Source organism: Cinclus cinclus, chromosome 1, assembly GCF_963662255.1.
Source record: "Cinclus cinclus chromosome 1, bCinCin1.1, whole genome shotgun sequence".
Classification (NCBI taxonomy): domain Eukaryota; kingdom Metazoa; phylum Chordata; class Aves; order Passeriformes; family Cinclidae; genus Cinclus; species Cinclus cinclus.
In genome coordinates, this window is record NC_085046.1 from 31,713,157 (window position 1) to 31,740,245 (window position 27,089).

Below are 27,089 nucleotides of genomic sequence, written 5' to 3' on the forward strand. Positions count from 1 at the left end.
TGACAAGACAGGTAAAAGCAAATTTTATCATCCACACCCCAGTAACCAAGTATTGTTTGACCTGTATTCCAACATGACAAAAAATGCAGAATGAAAGACAAGAAATCGCATTATCAGTGGACTTAATTTTATTGAGGGGGAAAAAAAAAATAAGGATTACATGTAGCTGTAGGTTTTTCCATTAATACTTCCAAAAGTTCAAAAAGGGCTGGAAACAGAACTTGCTCCATCATTATTTCAATACCAAAAAGTTGGCGATTTCATCTTTCATGAACAGCAAATTATATAACTAATTGCTATGTTCAATAAATATTCTTTCTGCTGCACCAATTAAAGGGAAATATTCAACCAAGTACCACAAAGACCCCAGGAATTTAACAACTTCAATTTCATCTGTTATCCACTGTGTAGCAACCCAGAAACATTTTTCTATAAAACACATAGCCTCAATTTTGAGTGTACAAGGATCTATTCTCCCAGTCAGTCAAATACCAAATTCTGATCTAGCTCAAATAGTCTACTCTCAAAGCAACTACCAGACACACAAAAAAAAAAAATTAAAAAAATCCTCTGGTTTATGACTATCTAAGCTAATTTATCATTACAGAAAAGTCTCAAAGTCATTACTTGTTTATGAAAGTAATAGGTAAACATTTTAACAGAAAGATTAACAAGTTACTTGGAAATGCAGGTTTATGTTAAAGTATCCGAGTGTGTGTACTACATATGACATGCAAGCTTCAAAAATATCAATGCTCTCTTCTGATTAGTCAGGAGTCCAACTGTTTTAGAAACGAAATAGGAATGACTTCCAAATTGTATCAGCACTTTGGGGTTCTCTATTTTTTTGCTCAAGATGTTTTACTACACAAAAACTACAACAATTACAATATTTAAGAGTATTACAATAAGAAGGGATGGAAAATAGGAATACTTCAACTGAAAATATGTATATTCTAAATGAACCAAAGACTTGTGAAAGAGCTGTAAGGAGGACAAGAAAGGGAAGATGGAAGGGGAAAGCTAAAGATCCAAACTTTGTATTTAAAAATCAAGTCCTCAAGTGTAGCTCTTATGATCTTCAGTAGCGCCCTGGAAAAGACAAAAGATGACACAGTTACTAATTGTACAATCAAACTAATGTACACATTATCTCAGCTTAACTGTGCCCAGGTTTTTTGCTTTCACATTCAGAATTCCCATTATCAATTAATATAAAAATGTTTGAATCAGCCAGATTCTGTTTATTCACTTGTATTTACTTACTTGGACTATAGGAACGGGATCTTGATCGCGATCGGTATCGACTATAATAAGGTGATGGTGATCGTCTCCTTTAAAGGAAATTAAAAAAAGAAACCAAACAACATCCATTATGAAAGAAGCCTTATTCACATCACTTCTACAGAACAGAACCACTTCCTTAGCACTGAAAGACTTGGCCTGCATGAATGATTTCTGCTTTATTTGGCTGTAGCCTATGGTTATTTAACAAATGCTTTTATATTTCTCTATTTGATGTGCTTAAACTCCAAGATATTCCCAGACAATGAATTTAATAAATTCTCACTAGCCTTACAAACACATGAAGTGCTTTTCCAGATGCCTACAATTCTTGCTGAACAACATTCTCTGAAACCAGATAACTTTCAAAACAGCAAGATGGTTAGGAAATGTCAAGCATTAAAAATCCCATCTACGAATAATCCCTTTCTAAACAGCAGTGTGTATCAGCTGTCCCTGGTTCTATATACAGCACAGAAAAATGAGTTCCCTTTTTATCTGTCCACTTGATTCCTGGGGTACATGCTCCACACCTCCTTCACGTAGCAAAATTAACCCCTTAACCAACAGAAAAACCAAATTACATAAACACTGAAGAGTCTGACTATTTTAATCCCACAAAACCTAAGGGAATAAGGCTGTAACACAAAATAGGCACGCATGCAGAAGATTGCTACAATGATGTATTTTGTCATCTAACCCTTCAACAAATCAAGAAATCCACTGTTACAGAAATAAAATAAAGATTAGGTACCTGTATCTGTAGTCATATTCTTCATATCTGTCATATCCTCTGTCATACCCCCTATCATAATATGAGTCCCGGCGACGACCTGCTCCACCGCCACCACCTCCTCCACTGCTATTAGGGGAAAAGAACAAACAAAAACAAAACCCCCTTTATATATCTACTCTTTGAATTAAATTATTAGATAAATAAATTATTTTAAATATGTTTAAAGTGGTCTTGTAGTAAATAGGACACTTAAGACTATACCACAAAAACATACAAACAAAATAATAAAATAAAACTTCAAGAACTCCCAGAAAAATGAGGGATTTTACTCTAATTCCCATCAAAGTAAAAGGCAAATGGGCACCTTAGTATTTCAACAGGTTAAGGATACATTAATTGATCATGCTGGATATTATTTTTTATTAACAAGTCCTTCAATATTTTTAGAACTAAAGATACAATAAACTACAGTAGGATTTAAGAGTGTATGTGAACCACAGTACTGCATTCTTGATATCAGTAATTTCTTCAACCAGAATCCAGCATTCAGTTTAAATCCACTGAACTTACTGTGTTGGCCTGCCCATGTAGATGCCTGGGGTGGGTGTATGTGCTCTCTTGGTGATTGAGTAATCGACTCGAATCCTCCTGCCATCCAGCTCCATTCCATTTGCATGCTCCATCGCCTGCAGGAGACAAGGAACAGGGAGGTGAAATCTGCAACCTACTGGTAACTATGGAAGGCTATGTTCAAGCACTATTTTCCACCAGAAAAGCAAGCCCGGAACTTGTCCTGTTTAGACTGGTTACTAGTGCCCCACTGTGGCGACTGGCTCATCTCTTGTCCCCACGCCCATCTGCCGGTGGTGTTACAGGACTGCACTGGGGTGCCGAACTAATGCGACTCTCAATCCCTTCTTAAGGGAGCACAGGCTAACCACTAACACAGCCACTCTCCCTAGACTTTATCTTCTACCCATCTGAAAGGTAAACTGAAAGTCAAAACAGCATTTTTCCTGAAAACTGCATCTTTCCTACCGCCGTCTCTGACCCAGAGGGGACGGGCGGATTCAAAAGCTGTGCAAAACAGTGGCTTCCTGTAGGGTGCATATGGTCGGATTACTGCTCGTCGGCTGCCATTTCATGCTCTCCCAGCCTCCTGCCATCTCCCTTACAAGGACCTACTTCAGCAGAGCTTAGTAAAATGGCGGGTTCAGCCTACATGGATACCTAATTACAACCTTCCTCCCCACTCCCTCTCACAATAGCAGCTCACTTAAGTGATACACACAAGGGTCTGCGCTCAGACTCCCGTGCCTTCAGAACCGCCCGCAGCCCCTGCACGCACTTGCTGGGTGTTCCTGCCCCAGCTTCTCCACTCTGAGAATCAATACAATGGCCTTTCACAAACTCCAACCATCAAAGTAAGTTTTTCAAAGGAGCACAGCGTACTTTTGAGAATTATATTAATGCAAAAGTAACCTAAAAACACAAACCCCAACAAATCCACAACAGTTAATTTTAGCAGTTAATGATGGACTCGAAAGGATTTTTTAAAAATTTGCTTTTTGAATTTTAATAGCTTTTGTTAACTGCTACAGGATCTCTGAAATACCAATACACACCACTTCTCAACACTAAGCACAGCGCTTAGTCCAATACACATTATTTTAATTTTTCATGTGTGGAGAAGAGACACTGTTACAATCTTAAAGAACATAACCACTTTGCTATTTTTTATCTGCAAAAACCAACACACAACCTCAAAACATCAAGGTGCCTCTGAGCAGAGAATTTTTTTCCTTCTTTTTAATAATAAAACATTTCTTCAAAAATCTCAACTCTAACAAGAGCCTTACTGAATTTACATACAAGTCATAAAGGAGACACAGAAACCTGACATCCACATGATTTACCTGCTGTGCCCAAAGTGGAAGTAACTGATGAGCACCAATATATTTATCGAGAGTGAGTCTGTATTTTAATAATGCTGTTTGTGTCCATACTATATCGCCACCTAGTGATTTGTGTTCCCGGACAAAACTAACTACATTTAGCCAACCGCAAGGCACAGCAAAGAGCATTCCAAGTAGTTTAACATACACTCAGGTATATTTTGTGACTAAAACATGCTCCTCAGCTTTAGTTTTCTAGTCTTTTTTTTTTTTTTTCTCCCCCCACAAGGATGATGTAAATTAAGATAAATCTGTGCATATGTACTAGGAAAGTATGCGTGCACAAAAGTACCAATGGAAGCTGCAAATAACTGGCTGAAAAATTACCCATCCTTATAAAAAGCATCTTTCTGGAAATGCAACAAGTTAACTTACAAGAAATTTTCTGCTGTGTGGCATTTTTTTAAGTCCTGTCAACAACTTGCAGAATAGCAAGCTTAGCTGACAAGAAGCCACCTCAAACCCAGAACATCTGGCATATGTATCTTATTCTTAGTTAAGCCAACAAATACCTCTTCCAGAGGAAGAGCTCTTTGACTGAAGGAGCAGTACAGAGAAGACCAACATACCAGCAAGAGAAATGAAGAATTAATTTTGAGAGTTGCCTGTTTGTTTTAGAAATACCAAGAAATGTGTTACATTTCAGTGGATAAAGATTAGTTCATGGTTACCAGACTGCACAGAACTCCAGACACCCTGGTCATAATGTCTAATGTCCTACCAAAGATTTAAATGTAATTTTCTTATGGTTCAGCAGCTGTCAGCAATACCTGCCAACTAAAAAATTTAAAAGAAAGAAAAACTTTAAAATACAGACAAAAACAATAAAGCCTCTTATAGTTCTGACTGCATCCCCAAATGCAGGAAAGCCAAAACCTACAGCAATTAATAATATGGATCACTCACATTCAGTAATTAGCAACTGGAAACTCCTTCTAAAGAGGTTCCCAGATTCTCTGCACCACTCAAGGTGCACACCTCAGGTCTCTGAAGAAAAGTACTTAAGCTGACATTATTAAGTAAGGACTGCTGCAAGATAACCTCTGTTCACGTGTAACTGATACAGTAGCATTTATTTTATATGAGGGTTGTAAAAATATATTAGTGATCCTAATCACTGGCATTTCTGTGCTTCATTAAAAGTTCAAGTAGTTTACAAGAATATTTCAGATTTTACAGTCTTACTGCATGTCATATTCAAAACAAATTTCAGTTTCCTTTTCTTGCTGTTTTTGGGTGTGCCTGACTGCTGTGTTCAGAATTTTTGAGTGTCAAAGAGAAAAAACTGCATATTCTCTCTAACAATGCTGAACATATTCTCAAATACTGTTTAAGATGATAAAATGAAACTTCTGAAAGAAAAAAATCAAATAATATTTGGGTCTGAGACACACAATGCTCTTTTAAGAGTCTAACTGTCAATGATCTATTTTTATTACAACCTGGATTATTTTCCAAAGACTCACATGGCTTTAGCAAGAGGACAGTAAGCAAGAAAACAGCATTCCTAAAAATATATAATCTTAATTCTGGTAGCAAATTCTACAGAAAACTTGATTTTTGTACATTAGAACACACACCTATATGTTTGCAGTCAGAAAACAGAACTAGGACTGGGAATGGCATCGGTTCAATCTTGGATCACATTTATAAAGTTTTAAACCCCCAGCAGACTACCCATAATAATAATAAAAAAAAAGTCTTTATTATCTCTCAGGTGTTAGTTTGTCAAAATGAGCAGTTCCTGAGCTACAGTATCACCTCCAGTGGCTCAAAAATGTCAGAATGCATTAAATTTAACAAAGATTTCAATGTCATTTGATATTTAATATAGTATGTGATGTTTTCTGTATGCATAACCAGTTAGAGTAAAACAGATTTGGAAACACAACTTTTAATTAAATGTACACACTTACATGGGTGGCTGGTATTAGCTAAGCAACCAAGGACCCACTAAAAAATTAAAGCCTTTCAGGCTGGATAACTATTTCAATAACTTGACATGTCTGCAAAGTTAGCAACATACATACTGAATACACTTAAATAGTAAAATATAAACAGTTTATATTGTTATCTTTTGAAAATGTGTTCTCACAATTTAAAAATAACTATACAAGGTACTGCCTTTCCCCCTACCCCTCACTGTAGTTTAGGGTTTTTTTTTTCCTTTTGTTTTTTACAGAAGTTCTTCTCTACTGCCATTTAATGCCACTGATAAAAAACATCATCTCCACTCTATCACAGGTACAGCAAGGGATGAAAGACACAGTGGACTGAATTCCCCCCTCCAGTATATCAATTACTCATTCAGTTCTGGATTTACTGAGAACAGCTGAAAGAAAATTCTGAAAAAAAAAAAGTGATTGAATTAATAAAGAACTTAAGAAACTCAACTTTTTAAAACTTGCTGCAGTCTGCCAAGTTCAAGTCGATTTCACTTTTGAACAACACACAATTTACATTCTCTAGTTTGAGATGTCAAAAAAAATTACAATATTGTCAATGGTAACTTTTAGACATACACAGTTATGAGCTTAAACATCAATAGATTTAATGTATTATCTTTAAAGCACACTTTAGAGCTTCAGAGTCAAGAAATAAAGGGCTGTAGAGAATCAGAATGAAGAACTTGATGTTCCTGCAAGTAATAGCAATTTCATGGTATTTCAGAGTCTCCAGAAGTCTGTAACTCGTAAATCCAGACATCTGGGACCTTCTAGTGCTCTTTTCTGGTATATCAAGGGTTGTTTTTGATACCATGAACAACATTTAAACCATTTCTTCAACCAGCCATGGGAGTTTTGTTCAGTAACATTGGTTCTAAGCTAGTCTGCTTGCACCACAGATGACATTTTTCAAACTGAACTGAGAAGCTCCATTATTATTCTGGTCTTTGGCAACTGAATGATGTTAATGGTTTGTGTTGATTGTTAATGAACAGAGCTTGGTTCAGAAAATGGTTCTGGAAAGAGCATGGTTCTGGAAAGATGGTCAAAACTTTTCAAGAAGAACATCTAACTAGCATTAGAAAATGCCATATTGCCAACAGCTGCTGTAGCTGATGCTTCTTAGATGAGTTCCTCCTACAGACAGTACATTGACAGTAGCCTCAGTTTAAACAACTAACACTTCACAGTCTGAGCTACTGAAAAGCTGGTTTAGCAGCATATGAAATCCCTGCTAACTGCGGTAAGAACCATGTCCCTAGAACAGCCAGCACTTTTCACTCATTATTTTCTCAACTTACTGTTAAGTAAGACCCTGACACAATCAATTCCTCCCCCATCAACTTCATTTTTTTTCTCATCCTAGTACACAGAAGTTTGTGATCCTCTTAAAGACAGGAAGAAAATTCTTGTATGATGGGCAGATGAATATCCTCTATAATTTAATGACAATATTGCAAAGCAACATTACATACAACACTGGCTCCATGCCAGCATTGCCAATACTGCAAACTATGTAAGAGAGTGCGAGAAACAAGTCTTGAACAAATGTTTACAGATACTGCATGTTGCACATGTGGTTCTGAGGACCTGGAAAAGGGTGGCCAAGACAAGACACTGTACCACCCAGGGCAAATAAGCAATACCAAATAGTTTTTAAAAATCAACAACTTTTTTATACAAAGCAACTTCATAAAAAATGAAACCCACTATACTCATTCTAAAAACAGGCAGATAATGACAGCAGCTTTTCAAACAGACTTTGAACAAGCTGACAAACAAGAAAGAACATTGGCAAAGCAAAACCTCAGGTTTCTACACAACCATTAGACATCCATCAGTCCTTGACACTTACTGTCTGCTATCATACTTTGAACTAAAGTCAGTGCCCATGAGAATCTTCAATATGGGTTAAAACCTAAGAATGCAATTGAGTGTTATTTTGCAAACACTATACCACTGCAATAAAATACATCTGATGGAAAAGGAACCTTCTGTCTGATCACGAAATTTCATCTCAACCTCGGTAGTTTCAAACAGAATAGAACATATTCTACAAGTAATCTCCTAGAGCGGACACATGCTTTGAAAACTCCTCAGTCCTCAGTTATAGTGGATTGTCTGAAGCTACTCTGATGCTTTGACAACTTCTCTGTGTAGTAGTTATCACAAGCTAAGCTTGTGCTCCTCTTCATAACCAAGATGCTCATGAGCAGCTAACAATAAGGCTGCTATGGCGTCATAACCTGAAATTCTGAAATTTTAAAACAGTTTATGTAAGAATCGACTTGAAAACTGCCCCTTGCTTGCTTTAGGACACTGAGAAGTATCAGCTTTAAGAAACATTATTTTACATTGTCTTTGGAGTTTCAACACATTGAGCTAGATGACAAGTTAAAGTGCCTTCACCACCAAAGGGACACTGTACAACTTAGTTTCAGAATCACGACCCACAGCAACATTTTAACTAGTTCAGTAACTGACCCAGTTTGTAAAAGTGGTTACAGGGATGACAAAGATCCGGAGGGATTTCAGCTGCAAGAGAATCCATGCACAACTGACACTGATCACTCTTCAGGTTACAGAAGTTTAAACATAACTACTCATAATTAATTTGATGTAAAATTTTAGTATTACCTGTATTTCAGAGCATGTCTGCTGAGAACCTTCCATGTGCTAGCCTTCCTGAAGGGCAATAGTGAAGATTATGGAAAATCCTCATTTTCCTGTAGAGTTTTACTCTCATTTAAATGCATCTGTTTTTAAAAGGGCTGGAATTTAGCTCAACATCTCTTCTTTTTATTTAGATGCTTAGGATGCTGAAGGTTTGGGATTCTCGTTATTGTTTTTTGTTGGACATTTAAAAATTATTATTATTTTTAAGAGGAGTTAACTTGGAACAGAAGTAATTCAAGTGTCATTGCTTTTATGCATACTCAACTTTTCAGACTATTTTCTGGAGAACTGCTTAATTTCCTTCAGTGTTCTCCTACAGGGCCTGTCACAAAATTTCACATCTAGAGCTATCTATCTATATATATGTATGCATGTACCTACATTTATATATTTCCCCTTCTTCTACAGCAGCTGCCACTTATTGCCATCTTCAAATCTGTCCTCAAGGCCCATGAAATAAGTCAAATAAACAAGATTTTCTTCTGTCCTTCTTGCCAAAGTATTTCAGTTATTTAAGTTCCAGGTGTCGGGAGGGTTTGCATCCTTTCCCTCTTCAGGCACCAACTCGTTGGAGAAAAGAAAAATGGGTTTAATTACATTCCAAATTATTTCAGTTCCTGCTTAAGGCCCTAATTTTTACTTCTGTATTTCTGAAAGCAAGCAACATCCCTTTTTCTTTTCCTTTGCATTCCAGCTTCATAGCATCTGCCAAAACAGCTTTATACTAAACAAATTACTTCATGCTATTTACACGGAACATTTTAAGAAATGCATGGTATCACGCATGACCACTGCTCATGGCAACCAGGAAAAAACCTACTTCTAAAGACATATGAGACTGTAAAACAAACAAGACTGGTATATGAAGGTGTCAAAGAACACTGTGCAGATATTTTGGATGTGAAATATTTTACAAAACAGCCACATTTCCAAAATCCCAACACATTCAGTGTGCAAAGTAATACAAGGCCAGAAGTAAAAAGAGCAGGCCATTAAAGACAGATGGATATACAGCTATCCACCCCAAGAACCTCTCTACCAACCTGAGAGTGCAGGAAAACATAGAAGGGACACTAAAAAAAGTTGTGTGTCCTTTTACTTACTTCTATAACATGCAACAACCACACATATATACATCTACAAAGACTACTCTTCCCACAAACTGATTCTCAGTTGGATCATATCAGAAGTCAAAGACAAGAACTAAGTACAGTTCAATCAAGTAATCCACAAAAGTGGTTCTCTTCTTCATTAAAATATCGAGTAGCATCAGAGTTCTTATTTTCAAGGTTCCAGAGTTGCCATCCTCCCTGCCTTCAATACTAAATGTTCTACAAAGAGAGGAGTCGTATTTATTATCTCCTTATAAATAAACTTACCAAATGCACACAGAATCAAACATGTGCCCAAACCTATTAATCTATAAACAAGATGTAGTCTAGGACTTGGTTTATCCCAAAGAAAGTGATAATCACACAATGCAGGGTTAAAGAATTTTTTAGAGGGTGTCTTTACTTTTAATAGCAACTTTATCTACAAATTTCAGTAAATGTGGTAAAGTTCATGGTATCATTACAGGGGTAAAAATACTACTGCTTATTGTATATTGTGGTGATTCATAACAGAGGCTGCTGTTCATACTCTTTGATTCTTTCTCTGCAGATCAATTATACTAACGACTCAGTCTAGCTAATAACAGCTATCTGTTAAACAACCAGGAATGTAACTGACCAAGGCACAAATCAAGACAAACCCCACTGTTTTCCAAAGGTACAATAATTCGCCTAAGAGGAGAAAATGCAAAGGCAATCTTCAGAATTTTGATACAGAAAACAACTTAAAACTTTAACTACCAAAATGATTCAAAAATACTTTGACATAGAAGCCTCGAAGATTTATTCGCATTTTGAAGTAACAGACTAAAATTCAAGTCCCAGTGTTCACTGGTGATTTAACACATACGGCTTATGCTCAAAATCTGACCACGCATTTGAACACTGAACTCAAATGCTTCATTTGTTTAGAAGTGCTACACTGCTTGAACAAAGCATTTTAATTTAATCTCAGTGTGAGAATCTGCTCGTGAATACACACTCAAAAACTTTTTTTTTTTGCAGACAATTAACAAAGATAATGCATAAAGAGCACACCTGAACGAAGTAGCAAAGCATGCATTTACCTCTTTAGAATCATCAATCCTCTCAAAATAAACAAAAGCAAATCCTCTTGATCGTCCAGTCCGTTGATCATAAACCACATTGACACCAGTCAAAGGTCCGTAACGGGAGAAGACTTCACGTAAATCTCTCTCCGTAGTGTACAAACTGAGACCAAACACTCCAAGACAGGTGTTAGGATCTGGATTAGCCTGGTAACACAAATATTCAACTCCAATTAATTTTAGTTTAAAAAATTTTAATTATTCCTGTACAAAAAATTATTGTAAAAAAATTAATCTGAAGAAAACAAAACAGTATGTTAATACATAGCATAACACTTTAACAGTTATTCTAATTTTAAGATTGCTTCAAAAAGCAATTACTTCCATTGGTTTTAATTTTAGAAAAACGACTAAGACAAAGTTTATATGTTGGTAAAAAACTCAGTTGATAAAATTTAAGTGTTCCGATTTATAGAAAAGCTACAGAACAAGAGGAACTCGTGAAATTACCAACAAGGGGCAGACACCACATGCAAATCTGTGCTGAGAACAGGTCTCCCAGCCTGAACTCCCACCTTCAGCCCTTCTGCATGCTCATCACAGGCACTAGAGTGCACACTGCCTCCAGCTGCCCACACTACAAGTGAGCACTTGAGCTCCTAAGCACAGACGACTGAACTATGATCTGGCTTCTACTGAAACTTCCTCCACCTCAGCATTTCCTATCCAACTATACTGAAAGTCAATATTTACATTTGTAAGTTAATCTTCCCACTAGTAAACTGGATGAAAGGCACCTGCTTCTTTCATCTAGAGAGCAACAAGTGTTGAAGGCCAGTTCTGTGAAACTGTAATCCAAAAGCATGAGTATTTTTTTAGCACAAAACTCCTGACTCTCTAACATGATGTGGGATACTTAATAAATTTCACTTAAACTAGACAAAGTCAAATACGTAATAGTACAAGGTACAAGTTCTCTTAAACGTTCAAAACTTCTCCACATGCCAGAGAATTTGTATCTAATGGCAAATTCTCTGTAAGAATTATTTTGATCAAAATAAACAGGTTTTTCAGTTAGGTGTCTGGCACCTGTAATACTACTACATGCAGCAATTTAAAACACCAGCAACAACCACGGAGATTTTATGTTTCTGCCAAAATAACAAGTGGAAGTTGACACAGCTGAAAGTTATATTTCAGTTCCAGATTAAGTCATCTATGCATAATAATTTATGCCTCAGAGCCTGCTTTTCAGCCTGACTGAAAGAATTTAGATCTTCTGCTATATTTTTTTCAGTGCATTTGTTCAGGAACTTATTGTGAAAATAAGATGCTCATGCTGTGCATATATTTAAAGCTCCTTTCCATTTGTGAAAGTTCAAACTTGTTTTAAGACATGAATCTTCTGCAATTCCTCACTAGAGCTGAAGAGCACAAGAACCTGGCAGATTATAATTCAAAAGTTTTAATTATACACGTCAAGACACGTATTTTTTTACTCTGTATTTCAACGGCACTGGCAACTATACTCATTTTATTACTGAACTCCTACAAGTATAATGAAATCTGTCTTTTAAATCATTGCTTGGGTAAATTCCTCCACACATCCATACCTGTTTCCCTTCTTTAACATTCCTTTTACACTTAAATCCTATTAATTTTTCTGAGGCAAGAGAAGTACTGGCATCAGTCTGTAGACCCCAAGTGCCAAGTGACAACTATATCACCACTGGAAGGCCTAAACTGACTGTGGACAACTAAAGGGCAGCTTTTGTATTAGGGTTTTGTACTGCCTCCCATCAACCCACTATACAAGCTCTCTCTACAGGAAAAGAAGTGGCAAAATTGCTACCAATTTTCCTGGTGTCTTTAGGACCTTGTTATTAAGAAAATTTCAAATGTCTGATTTCAGTTTCATTTTGACACTGCTAGAATTACTCCTTAGAATTACCAAGGAATCCACTGTGAAACACTTTGAGTGTTTTCACAAAGTCATTTCAAAGGCAGAAAAACATCTTCATATAGCAAAGCACACTAGTACCTTCTAAAGTAGTAAAGTGGATTCTTCCACCTTTCACCAGGAAGAGGCTAACCTGCTTGAAGTTCAGCTATTTTTGCCAATTTTTCAAGACATTGAATTAATATTTCCTTCATAGTGATTAGATGCTGGCAACAATCCACAAAAAGCTACTATGAACATTGCTTCACCACAGTTTAAGCCACTGCATGCTAGCACTGCTGGAGTCTTGCCCTTTCTTCCTTTTGTCTTATCCCTCACATTAGTATTACCTGCTCCTGGTGATGTGCTTCACCAAGGCAGGCCTGGGGAAAAAAAAAAAAAACCTGTATGCTTTTCGACAGAGTTAATAAAATTTGCAGACTTAACCAGATTAAAATTAAGAGGATCAGAAACATATCACTGCCCTCACCAAGGAAATGCAGAGCTGTGTAGTGACATTTACTTAGATCAGCCTGAAGTGATGTGAAACCAGAAGCTAAAGCACTGAAAGAGGCTTGACAAGAAAGTGGCATGGAGGGCTATGAAGAAGATTAGGGGACTGGAGAACCTCCCTTATGAAGAAAGGCTCAGAGAACTTGGGCCTGTTTAGATTAGAGATGATTGAGAGGGCATCTTATCAATGCACACAAGTATCTCAAGGGCAGGCATCACAAAGATGGGGCCAGACTCTCCTCAGCAACAGAACAAGGAGCAACAGGCACAAACTGAAACATGGTACATTCTATCTAAATATGAAGGAAAGATTCTTTGAGGCTGAACACTGGAACACACTGACCAGAGAGGTTGCTGAGTCTCCTTTCCTAGAGGTGGTCAAAACATGTTATCCTGTGGAACCTGCTCTAGGTGCACATGCTTTAGGAGGGATTGGACTAGCTGATTTCCAAAGGTCCCCTTCAACCCCAACCATTCTGCCATTAAAAAGAAGGACACAGGAGAAATCTCAGATTGACAAGATTAGCATTTTAGATTTTGGTTGGTCTAGCTGTACCTTCTCCTCGTGCAGACATTTTTCATTTACATTTTGAAAGACTTACTGTGCCTCCTTTTCACAACTGTAAATTTTTCTAGTCTACTATAAAGACTTATATATTATGTAGTAACATGGGGCTTTACTTCAAGGTAAACCAAATTAAATCATCAGAAGCATAAAATCACAGGCAACCTTCAACATATGCTCTATAAGCAAATAAACACTTGGGAATTTCTTTCTATGGATCCCTATGTCAATCTTATCAATACTGTCAGGTTGCCAGCACTCACATAGGTGGTCTCATTTTTGTAAAGGTTACATATACTTGGAACTGTAACAAAAAAATAATCAGAACACAATCAGCTTCTAGAGTTGAAGCTCTTGTCACCCTATCTGCATACGCTGACTTGCAACAGAATGTTTTTCAACTAATTTCTACAAGTTCCCTTCCAGTTGCAGGTCCAAGAAATAAGTGCTGGTAAGGACAGAGTGCTCCACACATACCCCCCACTCCCACCCAATTCTTGTATCCTCCAGTGACAAAACAGCAGGTCAAACTCAGCCTGCAAGTAACCTGCACTATGCTGATACAAGCAGCAACTGTTGATACTCAGCCTTTTTGAACATGACATACTCTGCTGCCAGTGTGCCTTCTCCTGTTGGACATGGGAGAGTGACTACGGCTCCTTCGACGTCGGTATTCTGGTGTGTATGATCTGCTTCGAGAACGTCTCCTATGGGAATGAGAATGGGATCTGGAGCGAGTGTAACGTCTGTGTGAATGTCTTCTGGACCTGGATCTTCGACAAAGAGAAAGCCTTTAGTCAGGTCATGCATATGGTCATAATGTATTCAACTGCAAACCGTACATTTTCTAGAGAAAAATCTTTTCTTAGATGATGCATACAGTTAAAGCCATTAAGCTTCTTCTACCTTGCACATCTAAACATTGCCCTGATCTCAACCTGCTCAGTAGCATCATTTTTAACTCTTCAAGAATACTTCTGGCATACACTAAGGATTATATTCACAACAGTTTTCAGGAACTTCAGAGTTTACATCAGCTTGGCTTCGTATTTAACTAACAATTGCACCATTGCACAGTGACACAGCAACTAGATATGCCACACTGTAAAGTACTGTTTTGACTGAAAAACTGAAAAATCTGGCAGAACTACAGTGCTGCAATATCTGCAAGCGAAGTTTGTCTAGGTATGAAAATCACTCCAGACAAGAAAAAAAAGCAAAACTCAAACACCTGCTCCACTCCTCAAGCACTTCTTTGCAAACATTTTGCTGACAATAAGCTATTTAAAACAGTAGGCAATCATCTGGCTAAACACTGCACGAAGAGAAACTGTAACATTAGCTGAACTTTGGCAATTCAAAGCAACTCCCTCAGTTACTCTGATATAAATCCTATAAACAGAGAAGATATATTACTGATGTCTCCTAAGAACTAGGAAGGAGAAACAACCTAAGACTATTACTTTTTCCCCTCTAGTGCTACAAATGGTGTCTTCTGGTTTGTCTCGGTTGTTAAAGATCCACTAGCTCTCCTCATTTTCATCAATCTGTTGGTAAAAGGGAATAGAGAAGATAGGCAGCATAAACCAGGTAATACTTATGGCATAATTAGGGAAAAAACTCAAGACTTGTCTCTTCTGATCTGTGCAAGCTCCATCAGAACCAAGAGCTATAAAGCTTTACCCTCCACACATCCATACTCGTGGTAGAGAAGGACAGACATGGACATGTGCAGCACTGAAAAATGAATTTAAATCTTAAAACTCTCATAAATCAAGAACCTATCCACACCCAATTTAAGATGTAGGTTTTGATTATGTTTTTAAAGTCTCCAATGAAAGAATGTCAAGAACATTCACAAACACTGTTTTCCAGTATTTCCAACAGTTAGACAGCTTATTCTTTTTATCTAACCCTGATGCCTTCGCACCAGGTCTCACTTGACTTTTTTTCCCCCCCCTACAGGAAAGGTCCACACAAGAATTCCCCCATAAATAATTTTGGGAGAAGGAAGCAGGAACTTCACAGAATTGAAATGCAATCCATTTTCCCTCTTCTGAAAGAGACAAACCTACATATTTTAGTCGTGATTTCTATGTTACTACTTTTAATTAGTGTATTTTCTCTATTCATACACATGAAATAATTTCCCAAATTTGTCCACCTATGTGAGCACAAACCGGCAAATTAACATATTCCTGCTAACACATCCCAATAAGTTCATAATTTTTCACAACAGGGGAAAAGAAATTTCATCAAAAAATAACATCATCAAAATAACAGCAGTGACACGAATAACTTCTGAACATACCTTGATTTTGATCTTGACCTAGAGTGTGATTCAGAGTGTTTGGAAGCCCTCGATGGACTGCGAGATCCTGACCTGCTCTCTGATTTTACACGAGCAGGACTCCCAGCTGGAGATTTTGACTGGGAGCGAGACTCCTAACAAAAAAGACAGTATTAAAAATGGTATTGGTTGTGTAAATGCCTAACTCCTAACATTTTAAGTACAGTAATTCTATTATATTGATTGCTCCTGAAAAACAAATGGTTAGGCAATACCCTCCAAAATAAATTTCATTTTGCTAACCCACTGTTAATATTGTATGCTTGCCTCAAATAGATCCCTGCTTGAACCAGATCACCGATTCTCTATTAACTAAGTAATCATGCAAATTCATCTACAACTTGATCATACAGACACTGGAACATAAACCATACATTTACTTAACCTAGGACCCATTCATTCTTCCAGATTCTTTTAATTCTACTTCACTCTTGCTTTCTACTTTTCTTCATTCTTCATTGAGTTTTTCATTTTTCATACTTCGTGTATTCTTCCCCAATTCAAACAATTCATTATAGCCTTAAAAAAATATTCAAGTGCTTCTATCTGACCAATCTTCTGTTCAATTTTTTCCCCCATTCAATTTTAATTTTCTGATCTTTAATACTTTTCATTAGCCTTCTTTTATCTTGATTTATCTTCCACATTCTTGGAAAAAACTCTTCAATTTCTTCACGAACATTAACCTTAATGGAAAAAGAACATTTAGTATATTTAAGCACGTGGGGATTATAAAACTCTGCTGGAGTTCAGATGTTATCTACAAAATTGAAAAGCCAGCAGGTAAAGTGCAAGAAACTATTTTATAAAACAACTTTTTAAAAAAATATCTTTAAAACTGTATAAGTGTCTATGTTCTAACAATAAGCTTACTGAGTTCTCAGTGTTTTACTGTATTTGCAAAGCTACCCTCCTCCCCTCTGAGATTTTTTTAAGATATATAGATACACTAAAAACTATTTTGCACAAATATACTGAAGTACTGATATCAACGATTCCCCCCCACTAAAATAACTATGTGTTTCTCAGTATTGAATATCCCAAATTTTACTCCTACAGATTACTAATACACTCTTAATTCAACAGTATGGCCAAAAATTTCCAGTCAAAACCTATCTATGCACATACTTACTCGCATAATACATGCATATAGGTATAAGCAACATAAATTATTTTTCTTCCTATAGTTTCTTCCTCATTGTTATCCTGTTTTCCTTACATAATCCATATAAACTAAGATGTAGAATTGTATAGTTAAGGCAATCCAATAGAAGCAAAAATGGGAGGGGTTTTTTTCTTGCATGGTAAGGCACACAAGAGAAAAACTAGGAAAACAAGCAAACAAAGAGCAGGTTAGGATTTCCTCACATTTTATAGTGCACAGCATTTCTAGGAAGCTTAGCTATAAAATCCCCTACAGAATAGTATGCTATATACATTTGTAACTTCACAAAACACTTAATGAAAAAATGCACACCAAGTTCCCCCTCCCAAAGGTGTTATATTTCATGTTTAACTGCATGATTTTTCCTCCCGACTGTCCCCACAATTTTTCTTTTTCTTACTCTACCTATGTCTACATTTGCATTTTCTTTTGCAGTTAAAATTCTTCACTACTTTGGGCTGGAGCTCCTTTTCTAAGGATGCTGTCATTGTATTTCAAGACAGTAAATTCACCAGAAATGGAACCTGAGAGGTTCCTTATTAACAACTACTACAGCCACACCACCATTCCCCTTTACCTCAACAGAAAAGACAAAAGACTCATGGAGAATGTCACCTACTAGGATGATAGGCCTGCCAAACTTTAACAATGAAGGCCAAATTCAAAGCTTGGCTGTGACATGTAATCAGGTCTGCGTAACAGGTTACCCTTATGAAGATGGCTAGGTACTGAGCTAACTACAGGACTTCACTGAAATAAATTATGTACATGCCTTTAAATATTACTAAACTTAATTTGGTGTTTTGACATTTGAAATCCACTGTTTGCAATGAAGTAAAATTTCTCTTATAACCACTAACATGTTTTTTTTTATCACTTCCCCTCTGTCTTTGTACTTTTCAATGTTTGACAGCCTCCTAAATTCTTCTCTTTATAACTCATCCCTTGCAACAACTGCCAATTTCTCTGGGAACTATTTGTATTTCTCTCCCTAGTAAAAATGATCAGTAATAAAGAAAAACATTCAAAGGGACGCCAGATTTAGAAAACACTCTTCAATAAAAATACAAAGAATTCACCCTCCTCAGACACTCCTTGTTCATAGAGATACTGCATTGTCCATACCTTTTACATCTGAAAGATCAATTCCTCAGCAAAAACTCTGGAAACTTGAATAAAGGCACCCCCCCCATCCCACGCCCTGATTCTGCACAATTTAGAAGTGTAGTGAGGTGACCCAATTGCTCCCATACAATGTAGAAGTCATCTTAAGTGCTCTCAACTATTCAACTAAAGCATCTTGTAACACCACCCATAGAGTCTTCAGTAATACCAGCTATGACAACAATTCTATATAAACTTGACAAAAGCTAATATTACCTAATTTCATATAGGTTAAGTCCTTTTGGAATTATCTGTTTAAGACACTTAGGGGCTGTATCCGCAAATACACAACCTGGAAACTGCAGTGACAGAGGGGACGATGTAAATTCTTAAAGATTCCAGACTTCCTCAACCAAGTAACTGCAGATGTAAACTGCATCTAAAGAGAGATTACCTGATAGCAGTTGCATATTGTCATTGGCAAGCAATTACATCCCACCTTCTGAGGCAACATAGTTCACCTAGTTACAACTCCTACAATGCTTCTAAAGGAGACTAAGGGAATCACAATAACCTGCAGAAGTTTAAGGACTTAAGGATGATGCTGAAAAATTAAGTAGTAATATTTATATCGACAAGACTACAGGCAGGGATTAAGGGATTCAGAGCTTCAAGGAGTCACAAAGAGAGATTTTAAAGAATTTTTCTCCTCTACTTCCCACTACAATTAAACAATTAGCAAGCTGTATATTAGTCTATACCACAAACTAACCCAACTCTTCTTCATGAACTATTTATACCCATTCTGCAATATGTATGAACAAAGTATTCAATATTCTTAGTATGTCATCTTTAACATAAGAAACCAGACAACTCTATTATCCCAAAGCACTAAACCTCAATTTTGTACTAGTCTTAAAACAACCTATGTATTATCATCTTAGCTCCGTTGTTACCACAAAAACTAAATATCATGTAGGAGAGAAAAGACTAAAATTGCACTTTGGATTCTCAGCATTTCCTTATCTTTCTGTTCTAAAGATCCTCAATCATTTAAGGGCCACAGATGAGATTCATCTTAAACTCAGCTCTTCATCCCACCAGCTTCCTACAAAACAGTACCTATCTTAATTTCTTGGGCTTCATCATGCAGTCACTACGCTCACCCTTACACCTTGCAGGCAGATATTTCACTATCCCCACTTCAAACTACCTAGATTTGCTGTCACTAGAGCCTGCAGGAAAATAAACAGAGCTTTGTAAAACTCTTCAGGTCAGATTTCCCTTTCAAAACAAATACTGCATCTGCCGATAACACTTTTCCCAGGAAACACCTCTCCCCAAAACACAAAAAAACCCAATCCACCCAAACAAAAAGCATACACCCCCCCCCCAGTAATAATAATTATAGAAAACCCAACTCAATTGTAACAGTGTGCTTCTTCGGAGTAAGATGTAGTGGTTTCCTCAAACACACACCAGGAAAGGGGACTAATGCTTCACCAAGAATTGAAGCCAAAATCGTAGACAAACACAAAAATCTAAGGTTTGCAGCTTCAGTTACTGATTCTCTGAATAAAATGCACAGCTAGAAGCATTTAAAGAGAGCATTGAGGAGAATTTTTAAACCTTGCTACCACCTTCTTTCTTCTCAGGAAGAGTAACAAACCCAAAGTGATACAGAGAGGATCTCTCCTCCTCCCCCATTATTCTACAATTATATAAACCCAGAAACTGAACAACTATCACCAACTTAAGATGATCCATATGAGCCAGGCACCAGTCAGTCCATGTATTTCATCCATACTGGTAAAACTGTTTAACTGATCCAAAAATTCTACCTACTACTTAAATTCCTTGCGTTTTTCAAAAGAAATCCTACTTTCCAATGGAACTTTAAACACTTTAATGCAAAGGAGAATTGCAGAAGTTTTGAAGCATTCTTTCCATTTTTCCACCCATCAAGAGAAGGTATGATAAAGAACATGGAAGGGGGGATGACCACAATAAAACAAACTATCCAACCAACCAACTTCCCATCAAACCAATCAAACAAAACAACCCCCATTCTTTCACACTACTCTTCTGTCCTGAACTTGTCACACCTTACCTTAACTCTCACAATTTCACAGTATGACTGAAAGGCTATCAAAATTTAGAGTGAGATCCTAACTAAAAATAATTATGACTTGAAATTAAGCTTTCAATAGCAAAGCACGGGAAATGAAAAAAACCCAAAACATTAAATCACACAAATTTCAGGTGAAATTCATTTGACCTGGGGTGAAAAAAAAGGACAGGACAAGTGGTCTAGCATACCATTTCCAAAAACACAAATTAAGTAGAACTCTGTTAAAAGGGAACAGAAAAAATATAAGCAATCCAAAAAGAACATTAATTTAGCAGCAGCCCACATTTGCTGGATAAAACTGTTAAGCTACTGAAATCTCACTTATGAGGACAAGATAACATTTTGGCAGGAATCTCCCAACTTTCCTTGAAACTCACAAGAGAAGTTAAATCCTTTTTGCTTCATACTGTGATCTGACACTATACTAAAAAAAAAAAAAAAAAAAAAGAATCCCTTAATTAGCTAATCTTCTATAAATATTATAATAGTACAGACAGTAAGCTTCTTTATAAAAAGCATCTTGTAAGTTGTTACCTTGAAGACGTGGATATTTTAAAAGTTACTAACATAAACAAACTTTATGTATTTCTCAATGATCCCACTTATGAAAAGAAAGAAAAGGCTTCAGCAATAAAGTTTTAGAAATTACAAGCTAATCTCACTAAGGCTTGAAAATACACCTCTTCAGGGAGGGAGGGTTCTGTAGTCATTTCTCTATCACACACGGAAGACAGTAAAAAGAATGTGTTCAAAAGCAGCAGTCTTCCCAGCTGACAAGGTCCGGAAGAACACAGAATTAAGATTGATTAAAATAACAAAAAATAAAAACTGGAATTCCAGAAAAACTCTCCCACGCTGGTCATTAGACACTGCAGGGTGATCACAGCACTTTCCAAGCAAATGCAGAACCCCTGAGCACTGGCAGTCCATTGTGCTTGTGGTTGAAAAGGTGTGGGAAGCAACATTCTTTCCTTTCTGGAGGTGGCAGAATGCCACTGCAGGAGAGATAGAATATAACAGCTAAGCAAGCCCGACCCTGACACAGCTGGTGTTTTTTTTTTTTGGTCAAAGAAATAATCTCAAAGTTGATCAGTTAGGTAATTCCGTATGTATTTAGGTATTTTGCATCCAAACTTCATGAAGCGTAAAGCACTTTCACAGCTAAACTAACCCAAAAGCCACTTGGGTACCAATGAAATATGCATACTTCCTTCGACAAGATGGGCCATATGCAAAATCATACACTTCTTGAAATGTTTTATTAGATTATACTACTTATCTCACTGTAAGATCCCACAGAGCAGGATCATTAGAGTGAAGGCAATCAATATAGCTGCAAAATGGAATTTTATGTTTGTTCTAATGGCAGGTTTTGCCTATTTAGACAAACAACACGTTAATACCTGTAGAAAACTACTGAATTCTTATGACTGCAGAAATCAAGTATTACTAGAAGCTCAAAAGAGAAAAACGTATCAAAGTTTCAAGTGGAGCTACTGAAGTGTGTTTTTGTTCAGACTTCCTTTTGTTCATTGCTCTGGGGAATATCTAAAGTTACACCACAGACTGAACACCAAATAAACAACAACCTACAAAAAAAACCCCCAAAAATATGAAAGGAAGTAAGAGTTGCCTGCCATCTGACAGAAATAAAAGATGAAAAAAGCCTAATTTGTCTAATCTGCTTACAAAAGCATTCAATTGTGATAAGATACTTCTGCCGTTTCCAAAACCAAGCCACTGGACAAGGAGCACAATTTAAAATCTTTCTTTATTCTTAATGTCCATAAACTGAGCTCTAGCACATCCACTATATTTTTAATTCTTTGGTCAATTTCTTTCCATTATATCACCATACTTGAGAGGGGGCTTTCTTCTGTTCAACCAGCCACATTCTTAATAGAGAACTTGCTTAAGTTGAAACAAAATGACACAAAAGCAGAGCAGACGTTGATTAGTGCAAGCATATTTGATTAACATTTGCTTTTAAAAAAAAGTAAATAAAGGAGTGAGTTCAAGAAAGAAAAGCTCTACAATGATTTCACCCAATATTTTAGAAATGGAAGTTTTAAAGAGCACAACCTAAGCAACTTCATTGGAAAGTTATTACCATAATTATTAATCTCCTGTTCAGATCAGTTAATATGATTTTAAAATCATGAATTAGAGGCAAAGCACATACTGTATCTTACTGTCGAAAAAAATTAGCATTTTAGAAAAATCTGCTCATACTCAGCTTTCACTGAAGTGATTTTGGGAGAATATGCATCTACACAGATGAGAATATAAAAGGCCTTAAACTAAACTTCAAGCAACCTTAGTTCTTTGACTTTCACTTTTTAAAAGCACATCACACTAATTACCACTTAAACTGACAGGGGGTGGAAGAATTGAAAGGGTACTTAGAATTCTTATTTGTGCCAAATTCCACATAAACAGGTTCTTTACAAACTGTCTTGCTGTTTCTGCAGTTCTTTCTCCCAATGAAAACTTCTGCTTTACTCTCAGTGCTCCGTGCCTGGATGTAGCAAAATGAAGCATCAGGACATTCAGTGTCTGACAAGAGTCCTATCCAACTGGGAATATCAGACTAAACACTACAGCCTCAAAGTTACATGTGCTTAATTTAATGCCTGTGAGTACTTTCAATGGAAATGAAATATAAAACATTAATCTGAAATAGAATTTCTTATTTCAAGAATTTTAGCACCATCACAACAAAGCAGTCTTACTGAAGAAGAAGAAAAAAATTAAATGGCTTACAAATATTCTTCAGTAGAACCACAAAACACCTAACTAGAAATCAATCAGTCAAGTACCTGCCATTATGCTCAGTTATGCCATACTGATTGAGAAATTACAGTGTAGGGAGCAAAAACAAAAAAAGTTTTCCAAATGAATACTCGACACAGTCAGCAGTTCTTTCCAACAGGTAAATTTTCATCACCAAAAACAAAAAAAAAACCAAAAAAACACAAATAAACAAAAAAACAAACAAAAAAAAAACAAACAAAAAACAACCAAAAATAAAACCTGCTAAGCAGAAGCCACAGTATTTGCTACTACAGGACTCTTCTGATTTCCTGTACTCTCACCTACATTTAGCAGGAGGTGGTGTGCAGAAATACAGAAAGTACAGAGCTGTAACAGCTTTGTAACAGATCTGTCAAAGAGCCCAATACCAATGCTCTGACAACTAACCCAAAATAATTTCTTTCCTAACAATAAACCACACTGGGAATACAGACAAGAAAATAATCCATAAAGATACAAATCTTGACTGTAAAATGGGAGATTAACATCATATTTTAAAAAGAGAAAAAGCCCATCAAGCATTCTCACTGCTCAAGTTTCTGAAACTTGTTTCCCCTTCAGAGATCTGTTTATTTACCCCAATATTGCTTAGCTACACAGCCACCATTCGTCCAAGCAATCAAAAGAAGAGCAGGTTTTGTTTACCTCACGCGAGGAAGCAGTTACTGCATAGCTAGGTAAAGAGCTTGCAGCCTATTGATTTTCTTTTTAATCACCACAAAAATGGCGACAATAGTCATGTAGAAGTAATTTTTGGAAGGCAATGCCGTTTTTCCAAGATTTCATTGCTTGTTTCCCCAGACAGTAACTACATATTTAACTGCAAGGCTGCTGTCACCAGAACATCAGAGTCACCAAGAGGATGCTCAGGAATTTCTCTAAAGAATCTCTTAAAAGGACAAACAGAAAGAAAACCTCTGCAAAATTAAAAAAGTAAATTGTGATGGAGAAGCACACATTCCGTTCCTGTTTCAAGCAGCTTCTAACTCCTGCTTGCCTTTATCATCACTAAAAAAACAAAAACAAACAAAACAAAAAAAAAAAAGACAAAAACACTGAAAACGGAAGGGACCTGTCACACGTGTACATGAAAACCCGCAGCCATCAGAGGGAAGACACAGGCCTAGCGAGGTTACAAAGCCACAGCAGCTCTTTCGAAGCCTTCAGCTGCACGATAGACGACTTTCAATGGTTTAATAAGGACGGCCAGACCTCCCCAGCAGCCAGAGGGGGCCCGGCCCGAGGCAGCTCCTCAGCCGGGAGAGACCGCGCACCTCGCACAAAAAGTCCCTCCTCTTTCGGGCGGGAGGAGGCCTCGGCGGCCCGGCCGCGGCCGGGGGAGCGGGAACGGGCAGGAAGACAGCGACCCCCGGGCCCGGCTGCAACAAGGCGGCTGGTGACCGCGGGAAGAAGACAGAGCAGCGGGGAGGAACGCCGGGGCTACAGCAGCGCCGTCTGCACAAGATCAACCTACGCTGGCCAGGCGAGGGCCGGGCCGCAGCACCGGGACCCCGCGCCCGCATCCCGCCGGGGCGATGGGAGCAGGGAGCGTGTGAGGGAGAGACGTGGGCAGCGGAGAGGGACAGGGACCGTCACCCACGGCCCAGGCGAGCCTCGGGAGCCTGAGGGAGCCATTTTAGAGCCAACCTGCGCTGCCCCCACCCCCGCTAGGCCCGAGGACGCCGAGTGCCGCCACCCACCGCCCCCGATCCCCCACTCGACATGGCCCGCGCAGGGGAGGCCACTCACCCTCCCCTCGAAGTTGTTCTCCTCCACGTCGCTCATGTCGGCAGAGTCCTGGCCACGGGGCTAGGGAAGAACGTGGGACGCTAGTCCCGAATAGCAGCAACAACACCCACGGCCGGTGCTATCGCCGCCGTTACCCCTATTGCCGCTATTATTGGCACCGCCACCGCCGCCTCCCGCCCGCGCCTCCCGCACCGCCGCAAAATGGCGCCGCCGCCGCCGCTCCGTCTGCGCCCGGCACCGCGCTCGGGGCGGAGCCGCGCCCGCCCCTCACAAAGAAGGCGACGAGCGCTGCGGGAAGACCCGCCGCGCATGCGCGCGCCCGCCGCCCCGGGAGCGCGCCCCCGCCGCCCCCCGGCCCCGCCCCGCCCCGCCAGATGTACGGGTGTCGCTGCGAAATGTGAAGCGTGTAAACAAATGTTCTTAAGAAAGGATCTTCTTTGATGTCAGGTATTTGGGAGATTTGAAGCCTATTCAGCAAGAAGGGCGATTTAATCCCTGAAACAGGCAGCTGGCAAGCAAGCGCTAAGTGATGTCCAGGCGTTAAAAAGATAAATTAGCTGTCGGTAGAATTGCCCTGTTAAGGTTCAGGGCTGGACATGTTTCAATGGTATCCAACCTAGAGGGAGATTAACAAAGCTGGGGAAGAAGGATGTACCACTGATAGTGGACAGAAAGAAGGCAGAATTCCCGGGCCACAAGTACATTTGGCAGAACTCCCAAGACAAGGAAGAAGCTATTAAAAGACAGCTTGGCGACTGTGCTGAAGGAGATCTGACTGGGTAAAATGTAATTCCGGCAGGGGGAGATCTGTCACCGACTCAAGAAACCCACCGACTCACCAACAAGAGGATATTTAATATGCTGGAGGGCTGCTTTTACTGTACATAAATGTGTAAAGTTACAGGATCTGATCTTGAGTGCTTCTGTGAAACAAATGAAGGCCTAAATTTTGACTTGCAATCATGAGGATTGCATTTTAACTGTAATTTTATTAAAAGTTTTATCCTTTCTGCTCAGGTTTCCCTGGTCCTGTATCCTGTGCAGTTTTGGTGCTTCCTCCTCCAGCATGCACCAATAGCTACAGCAGCTGATACCTTGCAGGCACTCGAGACCAGCTACGTAGTTCCTTAAGTCAGAGAATTTCCCAAGATGATGAAACAGCTAAACTTGCTCTGTCCGTGCAGGAAAGCACTGGATTCCCAACAGGTGCTTTGTCCCAGTGGAGCTGTCACATGAACTCTGGTAGCCAGTGGTCACCACAGCTTGAGGTTCTAATGGAGCCTTGACATACACTCTTCTTTACAGGAATGGTTCTGTTTCTTCCTACCCAGACCATAAATTATGTTGAATGTTTTGTGCTTCCGTTGTAAATGGAAGGCCGGAGCAGTACGTGCCAGTCCTTGCTCTTTTTCCTTGGTGAGTCAGAAGCAAATAATTGACTGAAGAGTAAATTATCTCACAATGGTATAGAAGGCTATTTTTGGTAAAAGTTTCTTGCGTGTCACTTTCTTAAAAGGTTTCCGTCAATTCCTGTTTAATTACAATTAATTTTTCATTCCTAAGAGGCTGGCCTGAGTTTTAGCCTCTGCTGATGTCTCACTTTCCAAAAAACAATTCTGAATCCATGTCTTTTATAGCAACTCTACTCCATTCAGCTCTGGTAGATTGATTTATTCAGCTCCCTTTTCAAATGTAACTTTATTAGTATTTATTCTACTGCAAGATCACACACTGTTCTGGCATATTCTGATCCTGTCTGATGCTGCCTGTATTCTAACTACAGGAACAAAAAGGAATGAGCATGAAGGACATGCTTAAATTCTGAGATGAAAATACTAGTCAGTCTTCTACCAAATAATGGATTACACAATAAAATGGAATATGAAGGACCCACTGAAAATACATCACGTATTTAGTTACACACACACACAAAAAAAAAAAAAAACAACAACCCCCAAAAAACAACAAAAAAACCCCAAAACAAAACAAAACCCCAAAAAA

At 38.2% G+C, this 27,089-nt stretch overlaps 1 protein-coding gene across 3 annotated transcripts; it reads right to left on the reverse strand.

Moving 5' to 3' along the window:
- Positions 1 to 96: 96 nt before the first annotated feature.
- On the reverse strand, positions 97 to 25,282 carry TRA2A (transformer 2 alpha homolog). Of its 3 annotated transcripts, none has more exons than XM_062508368.1 (8): positions 25,089 to 25,282; positions 16,087 to 16,220; positions 14,383 to 14,542; positions 10,777 to 10,965; positions 2,591 to 2,706; positions 2,039 to 2,146; positions 1,267 to 1,334; positions 97 to 1,092 (listed from the first exon to the last, which is right to left on the reverse strand). In XM_062508368.1, exons 1-8 carry the CDS (start codon positions 25,122 to 25,124, stop codon positions 1,082 to 1,084), a joined length of 822 nt encoding a protein of 273 aa, XP_062364352.1. In that variant the 5' UTR covers positions 25,125 to 25,282; the 3' UTR covers positions 97 to 1,081. The 3 variants fall into 3 exon arrangements, with proteins under 3 accessions (XP_062364352.1, XP_062364344.1, XP_062364335.1); XM_062508360.1 differs by having other exon boundaries at positions 2,039 to 2,143; positions 14,383 to 14,548; positions 25,089 to 25,280; XM_062508351.1 differs by having other exon boundaries at positions 14,383 to 14,548; positions 25,089 to 25,280.
- Between the last annotated feature and the right edge of the window lie 1,807 nt (positions 25,283 to 27,089).

What these genes read in the sequence shown, in the direction of transcription:
- TRA2A (XM_062508351.1), bottom strand. Translation starts at nt 25,124, where the DNA reads ATGAGCGACGTGGAGGAGAACAACTTCGAGGGGAGG. An exon ending in GGATTGATGATTCTAAAGAG is followed by an intron (nt 2,707 to 10,776) that starts GTAAATGCATGC and finishes TGTCTCCTGCAG; the next exon opens with GCGATGGAGCATGCAAATGG. An exon ending in GAATATGACTACAGATACAG is followed by an intron (nt 1,335 to 2,038) that starts GTACCTAATCTT and finishes TTTCCTTTAAAG; the next exon opens with GAGACGATCACCATCACCTT.